Source organism: Pteropus vampyrus, unplaced genomic scaffold (genome assembly GCF_000151845.1).
Source record: "Pteropus vampyrus isolate Shadow unplaced genomic scaffold, Pvam_2.0 Scaffold322, whole genome shotgun sequence".
NCBI lineage: Eukaryota > Metazoa > Chordata > Mammalia > Chiroptera > Pteropodidae > Pteropus > Pteropus vampyrus.
Window position 1 is genome coordinate 1,069,554 of NW_011889103.1, and position 8,770 is coordinate 1,078,323.

At 50.1% G+C, this 8,770-nt stretch overlaps 1 protein-coding gene across 1 annotated transcript in view; it reads right to left on the bottom strand.

The window, feature by feature from the left end:
- The window catches only part of FOXN4 (forkhead box N4), a 24,718-nt gene extending 16,493 nt beyond the window's left edge, over positions 1 to 8,225 (bottom strand). Inside the window, exons 1-2 of the mRNA XM_011377806.1 lie at positions 8,124 to 8,225; positions 7,074 to 7,162 (exon numbers count right to left, since the gene is read on the bottom strand). Of these exons, the coding sequence (XP_011376108.1) occupies positions 7,074 to 7,159 (86 nt within the window). The 5' untranslated portion in view covers positions 7,160 to 7,162; positions 8,124 to 8,225. The remainder of the gene's footprint in view (positions 1 to 7,073; positions 7,163 to 8,123) is intronic.
- Positions 8,226 to 8,770: the final 545 nt, after the last annotated feature.

The following is an 8,770-nucleotide window of genomic DNA, read 5'->3' on the forward strand; positions in this document are numbered from 1 at the left end:
AAATAAAAAGACATTTGAGAATTCAGAGTTCCTTTCTGGATTCAGTAGTTCATCCACAGCTCCCCACCCCACACGGAGGTACTTCTTCCTTTTCAAAGCTCAGCCATATCCATCTTTCCATTATTAAAACATACACACACCCCAATGGGTATCATCACCCCCTCTCACAGGTAGGAAAGGTGAGGCCACGCCAGGTGAACTTGCCTCAGCAGCCTCCTGGCAGCGGTCCAGGTACCTGCCCCAGCACCTCCCATCTGACCCTCCCTGGGCCTCAATTTCTCCACCTGGAATGCAGGGAGTTGAGCCCCTTCCATCTCTGTGGAACCCACAGCCTTCAGGTCCATCCAGGGTGGGGAATGTAGAGGTGGACAGCCCACCTCTGAAGTGGGGGGAAACTGAAGGGTTTAGCCCCATTCTGAAGGAGTCAGAGCATGGACTGTCCAAGAGAGGGTACACTCTAGCTAGGAGCAAGGCGGTATCCTGGGAAAATCAACAACAGAATAATGCTCTGTCATCAGTGTCATAACCCAGCCGCCATCTTCTGAGTGCCTCCTATGTGCTAATCACCACATGTGTTCCTTGTGTGCCCTTGTGAGTTTTGCTCAGAAGGCTTTGGGCTCATCAGAAGGCCAAGCCCTCTGCAATGCCACATTCTGAGCACATCTCAGCTGGGAACCATGGGCCATGGGGTCCCTCATTGCTCTTTTTGTGGCAATTCAGTGTTCTGGTTGCAAGTGTAGGCTCTAGGGTCAGCCAGGCCTGGGTTTGAATCCCATCCAATCACTCAATAGCTGTGGGACTTGTCTGTAGTCATCTGCCTCAGTTTGCTCATCTGCAATATGGGGATGCTGACACCTATACCTATCTCACAGGGTATCATGAAGAGTGAATGAGACAATGAAGGTGAAGCGTCCAGCACGTCAATGTGCAGTTCATGGTAGCAATTCATATTATTGTAAACATCCTCTGAAGAGTATGGATTCAGCGTGAAGCGGCCTTGGTGAGGACAGCCACCAGCAGAGTGTCCAACACTCAGTAAGCATTTGATTCATTCCACAAATATTTCCCGAACTCCTAATTGCCAGGCCTTGTTCTGGAAAGCAGACAAATCTCCCTCTGTCCAAGGAGAGGACTTTCTAACTGACCTAGAACACAAAGGAGGAGAGGTGTGCCCCGTGGCGTGCCTACCTTCCTGCTCGCCTTCCTAGCTCACTGCACCTTCCCCATCTCCTGACAGCCTGTGGGATGGCTACTTATTTTTCACAGGTGTGATGGCTGAGGCCCGGAAAGGGGAAAAGATGCCCCTCAGCCACAGAGCGTGTCAGCAAAGGAGCTGAGATTTAAATCACCCACCCTGTAGCCTCCTTGCTGGGCCACTCTGCCAGTTTGGCTGTGGGCAGGAAGGGCAAATTGCCATCATACCATTTTTAGAAGAATTTTCTAGGTGCCTCCATGGTGACAGGGCCATGGCCAGGGGACTCTGCGGTGGCCCTGGGCAAAGCGAGACACCCGTGGAGTCTATGGTTGCCATCCTATACTGACCGAGGGACCAATCTGACAATGTTAATTAACCACGTCCTTAATTAATCAGTCATGTTGCTGGAGGGATGGAAGATGAGCTGGGAGAGCAGGGCACGGGAGGGGCGAGCCCAGGGAGACTTGAAGTCCAGTTCTGGCTCCACTCCTAATGGGGGTCCTTGGGCAAATGACCCAATGCCTTTGAGCCTCAGTTTCTTCGTATGTGGAACAGAGATGATAACAGGGCTTGCCTCTTAGTAAGTAAACCATGGGAAGAGCACGGTACAGTGTTTGGCTCAAGTGCTAGAGAAGTGTTTGTGAAACACCCAGCAGCAGCCAGAGTGGCCTTTCAATAGGGGCATCAGAACTTGTTGCTGTCCTTAAAACCAGCCAAGGAAGTAAGAGTCCAGCTTCTTGCCATGACCTGGCCCCTAGCTATCTCCTTCCCTTCTGTTCCCTCCCATCCCCTCTGCTCTAGCAAACCTGTTTACCCTTCAGTTCCTCAAACATTCTAAGTTCTCTTTGCACTTGCTGTTCCTTCTGCCTGGAATGCTGTTCTATGTACTCATTCATGGCTGGCTCTTTCTCATGATGGCTCTTTCTCAGCCTAAATGTCCCTTCCTCTGAGAAATCCTTCCTGGCCGCCCCCTAACCCTAGTGGTCCTTCTTGCGTTCTGAAGAACATTTAGCATTTTGCAACAAAGTATTCATTTATATAGGTGTTTCTACTCTTTCCACTCTAAGAGGGCAAGGATGGGAGGCCCTCTGTTTTTTTCACCACTCAGCACCAAGCTGGCACCCTCTGGGCTTTATTACATACCTGCTGGAGTAGGAGAGGGAGGAAAGATCCCTTAGCCCAGCCCCAACCTATCTTGCATTCCCCAATCTCTATTTATTTCCTGCCCAGCTTACACACCGCCACCCCCAGGAAGCCCTCCCAGACCAGTCTCCCAGTCTTTCATTGCCCGGAATGATTCAGGCCATTAGTGTCTACACACAGCATAGACTCCTGAGATCACCCATTAATTTCACTCAGGCATCTCTTCTCATCTATCTCTGCCTTCTAGATGCTAAACTCCTAGAGGACAGGGATGACTTTGTCTCACACCTGATTGCAGACTCAGTGACCAGCCCACAAATATTTGTCCACCCAAGGTGAACTGGAGCCCACGGTCACTGTCCTGTTGAAAGGTGAAATGGGAAGATGCACTCGCTGAGGAGCTGGCAGGGGCCACGCATATTTGTGCATGGATTACAGTTCCTGTGGGGATCTTTGCCTACAGGGCTGAAGTCTAGAGCCTGCATCGAACCCTTTATTTCCTAGCTTGGTGTTCCTTAGAGCTGATACAGCAACTGTGTAGTGAAAGGACCATCCGTTTTGGGGTTCAAATCCCATCTCAACCCCTTTGCAGCTGTGGGACCTTAGGCGAATCACTTCACCTCTCTGTGGCTCAGTTTCCTCATCTGTAAAATGGACCGATAATGATTTCGACCACAGAGGGCAGTCATGAGGATAAGATCAGAGGAACTGTAACACAGGGCCCCGCATACAGCAGGTACTCAAACCACGTTTCCTTCTTCCTTCCCACTGTGCTCTTTCCTCTTGCCTTGCATGGTCCCTGGGAGGGGTTTGCCCAGAAAATATTGTCTCTGGGGGTCAGCTCACCATCTCAGCAGTGCAGAGTGACATGCAGCCCTCCATGGGACATCACATCTGCCCTGGTTACAAGAAGAAATTTCACCTGCCTTCTCCAGATGTGGTTAGTAAGAAACTGTTACGTCACCACAAACTGTTCTTATTTCTAATCCAACTTTTACACAAAAGGGATTAAGCATTTCACGGAGGTGTTTATTTAGCTAACATATCTTTTGTAATAGCCTTTGTAACTGTTTCCAGGAAAAAGAAAATCAAAAGCAATTTAGCAAGCTCAGAAATTCCCACCTGGGCCAAGAGCGAGTATAATGTGAAACGATTTGATTAGGAATTTGGAAAAGAGAAACTTCCCTTTCTAGGATTTGCCTTGGGACTTGGCGTGTGTGGGTGTGTGTGTGTGTGCACACACGCTCATGAACACACATTTATAGGGGTGGAACTACAAGACCCCAAAGGAGGGCTGGACCTCAAGAAAGTTACTTCTCTTCCTTGCCCACAGGCGCCCTGAGGAGCTGTTCTGGCACCCTGAGGGTGAAGAGTTGTAAAGATATTGGGATAGACACGCCCCTGACAGATGGAGCCCCCAACCCCCTGCAAGGATGTTACGGCTCATGGGTGGAGCCACACTGTTATGGGGGTTAAACCATCCCCTTACACAGCTCAGTGGAGGCTTAAGAGGGCAGGCAGGTGGTGTCTGCCTGTCCTGGTCCATGCAACAGGACTTCATCCTTCGAGCCTACAGCCTTCCTGCATTTCCACTGACATATTATTTTTCACGATGTTCATTGAACCATCCACCCACCCAATGAATATTTATTAAGTATCTACTGTGCGCCCCGCAGTATGGTTCGAAGATGAGAAAACCACCTTCCAGAGAGGAGAAGGGTTTTGCCCAAGGTCACCTCATTTCTTAGAGGAGGGACTAAGGGTCTGGGGCACAAAGATTTATAAGGAGAACCACTGAGCCACATGGCCCTGGAAGAACGTGAGGGTCCGAGCTGCCAATAGCCTGCCTTCTCTTGCCTCCCTAGGCCTCAGTTTCCCAAATTGTAAAAGGAGGTTGTTGGACTTGACCTCTAGAACAAATTCCAAAGGTTGGGGCAGGTAGTTAATATTTGCAGTTCTGACTCTCCCTGAATGCATGCCTTTGGGCAAGTCATGGCTCCGGGCCCTGGCATCCTTGGCTGTAAATTGGGATATTGCCAGCACCTATAACACGGTTGTTTCTATAAAGATGAAATGGGATAGTGCACTTGCTAAGGAGCTTAGCATGTGCCTGGCACACAGTAGGTGCTTGATTATTCCATTTTTCAGTACCTTTAAGAGTGGATTCTTCTCCTAGCCTTTGAGCCAAGGGGAAACTGGCTAACCCACATTGAGCAAGTGCTGTTTGCTGTTGCCCAGGAGGTCAGGGTTGCCCCCACCCCCTGGCCCCTGGCCACAGTGTTGCAGGTGGGGAGACTGCTGCCAGTTTGCTGTTTAGGCCAGGACACTGACTCCCGACAGCTCCCTGGAGACAGGGCAGCCTCCAGCTGCTGCCCATTCCCTCCACCTCCCTGCACACAGCCATTGAAAGTTAACGGCCAAATTTGGCCCCTGGGGATGGAGTGGCAGGCAGCTTAGTGGAGGGCTGGATGGGGGCTGGAACCAGGCAGGACCGGCAGCCTGAGTGGTCCTTGGAACCATTCATGGAGATGTGGGAGGGGGGATCAGAAGCTCATAAACTTCTCCGGGGCTATTATGTGGGGAGAAAAATGGGAGTGGTTGGAAGGGGCGGGGTGGCGGGGTGGCTGCATGATCATAAAAGCTCCCCCTCCATGAGAAAGCACTCTGTTCCAGGCCTTTTCTAGATGGAGGCACAGAATCCTCTCAATAACCTGTGAATTGGGTCCTCTCATTGTTCCATTGCACAGATGAAGAAACTGAGGAACAGAGAGGGTCAGTGACTTGTTCTGGGTCACACAGCTGCAAGGTGGTAGAGCAACTTACTTTGTTCTTGCACCTGTACTCTTCACCGACGGGGTGCGGTAGCCACAACACCCTCTGGGTGCGATAGCCTGAGGTTCAAGTTTTCACTTTACCCAAAACTAGCTGTGTCATCTTGTTAAGAAAGCCATTTGATCTGGTTGATGCTTGTTTTCCTCATTTCCTACGTGGGCACAATAGTGCTACTCTGATGGGGTGGTTGTGGCACAGGGCCAGCAGTTACTAAAATGTTAAGAAACCACCAGTTATGATGATGATGATGATGATGATGATGAGATGATGATGACGATGTTATTCTGCCTTCTGGATATGCTAGCTCTTTAATATAAGAAGACAGCCCTGAATCCACGTGGATAAGAAAGGCCAGGCACCCAGGATTTGCCCACGATCATACAATTGGCAAGTGGCAGAGTCAGACATTGTTATTCAGTCTTTATATTGTACTCATGCAGTGGGTAATATTTCTATCCTCGTCTTATAGATGAGGAAACTGGGGCTCAGAGAGCTCCACATAGCCAGAGAACTGGGATTCTAACTCCAGAGCCCAAGCTCCTAACCCTTAGGCTGCTCCCAATTCACTTGTCATTATTTAAACCCATTCAGCATTGGAGGGAAGCCCAGAGGTCTTTGGTTGTTTGATCTTGGGAAAAGCCACTTCATTGCTCTGAGCCTCAGTTTCCCCACCTGTACAACAGGACTCATCAAAGCAGCCTCCCAGGCTGAAGTGAGTGAGGGCAGTAGGTGCTAACAAACCGCTGGGTGCCTGGCCCACATCTGGCATCCCAGCTCCACATACAGCAGACTCTCGGCAAATTCCTGTTTGAATATGTGTCCTTATTTGGGTCTCAGAAGGCAGCCTCCGGACCCATAGCTCTCAGGAAGCAGCAGCCCTCTGCTGTTGCCCCACAAGGCACTGCTGGTGAGTTGCAGTGGCCCCAGGGGTCCGTGGGGGTGGTCTGAGGTGACAGCCTGCTTTTCCCAGGCCAGCCTCTGTCCTGTCTCCCACTCCATAATCTGGGCTGTACCCTTCAACCCATGAGTATGGTGCTTGCCATGGGGTGGGGAGGGCTGGGAACCAGTGTAGCCCAGCCCCGCGCGGACCCCGGCTGGAGGGAGAGAAGCTGGGAGGAACTCCAGGTCCTTCCTTTTTTCTTCTCCTCTCTCTTATTTACCGTGTCACCTCGGACAAGCCCCTTCTCCTCTCTTGACCTCAGTTTCCCCATCTGTAAAAGAAGGGGGCTGGACCGATTTACCCATCTAAGGGCCTCTCTAGGTCTGAGGTTTGAAGATAAAAAAAGATGAAAAAGATACACACACTTGTATCTCACTTCATCCAGTCTCAAGAAATAATTTATTTTGGCTTCAGTCTCCATCTAATTTATTCTTCCAATAAAGGAGACCGAGAAGAGACCTTAAGACCATCTAATTCAAGAGCATCATTAACTGAAGAGGAAGAAGCCCAGAGAGGGCAAGGGACTTGCTGAAAGTCATACAACCAGGCTAAGAACCCAGGAATTTTAATTCACAATTTTTCCAACATCCAAGGAGAAAAGAAGTCAATCCTCCCCCCAAAAAAAGCGTTTGGGGGAATTTCCTGGAGCCCCATTAGGGCCATTGGAGGGAAGGCAATAGCTGCTGTTGTTGTCTTAACATTCACATCCTAACCCAGTCTCTAACCCAGGAGAGGACCTCTCCTGGAGGGGACAAAAGTCTGCAGGCATTCAGTGGTCCCATCGCCCCAGGCCACGAGCCCACAGGCACAACACCCTCACAGAGATCAATCTTGAAATCAAGAATTTCTAGATCTCCCACAAAATCTCAGGATTGAATGTAATAGTTTTCAGAAACCATAAACAGCACATATACACTTTAAACAATTACAAAATATATTGTTGGTTATTGTTGAAGCCCTCACCTGTATTCCTGTGGAGAGGGGTGGTGATTTTGCCCTGAGTTTCGAATAATTCCTGACATTATGGATGAGATGTCACTTTCTATCATCTCCTTGGGGAAAGACAAGCAGAAAACAAAGCTCCCATGAGCAACGATGTGGACAGGGCAGAAACCCACAGTTTTCCCACAATTCAGAAAGGATGGAGCTCAAACAACTAACAGAATATTTAAAAAAGAAAAAAAAAGGAAGAGAGAGAGAGAAAGAAAGAAAAGAAAGAAAGAAAGAGAAAGAAAGAAGAAAGAAAGAAAGAAAGAAAGAAAGAAAGAAAGAAAGAAAGAAAGAAAGAAAGAAAGAAAGAAAGAAAGAAAGAAAAAAAAAGAAAAGAAAGAAAGAGAAAGAAAGAAAGTAGAGGATTGCTGGGCGTCACAGGTCACTTTCCCAGGGCAATTCTACAGGGTTTTAGAAGCAAATGAAGAGAATAGAATGAAATTCCAGGTTCTTTCTAATTAATGGGGGAAGGGCAGAGGGAGGCTCTAGAATCTAAATGTCAAGTCTTGGAAAATGTGGGTTCGCAAAGTAGGAATCAGAAAAATCAGATTCCCTTCCAAGCCTAGTATGTTCAACTGCAGCTCAGTTATGATCACTTTGAAAATAAAAAATAAACGAAAAAGGACGGCTTGATGTGTCACGTATGTTTCTCTGGGGAAGCCAAATTCCCACTTGCAAAGGGAATAATCCCACATGGCTCCCGCCCTAGGAATGCCTTCAGAAATGCCACATGCCCTTGTCGGAAAACCAATCCAACCCCCACCCCACCCTGGCCACACACAAACACAGCCTTAAGAAAAGAGATCGTCCCTAAGTTTTTCAAACTCCGAACCTGAAATGTACACAGACACCCACCATAAACTCTCAGAGCAGCCCCAAAAGTCATTCAGGTACTCCCCGGAAGGAAAATGGGGGAGCAGAGAGAGGCAGCCCCCACAGCTCCTGCGCCTGTCTCCACCCTGGAAATGCAATGCAGGGCACTGTCCGGGAGGAGGGAGCAAAGCCGACCCTGAAAGGCGGTACCTGGAGCGGATCCTCGCCGGGCCGCCGCTACCGGCGCTCCTGGGGCGGGCGAGGGTTTCGGAGGGATACACCCTCGCGCTCGCCCCTCGCCTTCTGCAATTTGGCCGCCGTCGCAGCAAGAACCGTTTTTAAATTTCCCTCTCTGGAGCTGTCCAGCTCAGAGCATGCGCAGTAGCCGTGCGGGGGGCTTTTTCCCCTAGGGTCAGTTACAGGGCAGGGTCAAGGGGATTGCAGAGGGCGTATCCCAGCAGCATCAAGCTTTGCACACCCCGGGACTCCAGGTGGGGTGGGGCTCCAGGGTAGGAACACTTTGCCCACAGTGCCAGCAACTGCGTTGAGTAGCAGTGGAAGGGCGATTTAGGCCGAAAGAATTAAATTGTAAAAGGATGCTGGGTGCATTAAAACTTGCAATCCGTCACTGCGTCGGGGTTGGGGCAATGGGGAGTAGGTGGGTGGGTGGAGAGATCTGTTGCAACCTCGTCTCTCCCCTAAAGCGGGGACAACCGGACCGGAGGCCGAATCGCGGCCCCAGGTACACTCGGATTCCGGCCACCTGTCCCTTTAAGAAAGTTGCGCCCGCGCGGTCTGGCGCGCGACGCGGGGCGGGAGGGGACAGCGGGGCTGGAGCGCTCGCGCCGGGCGCCTCC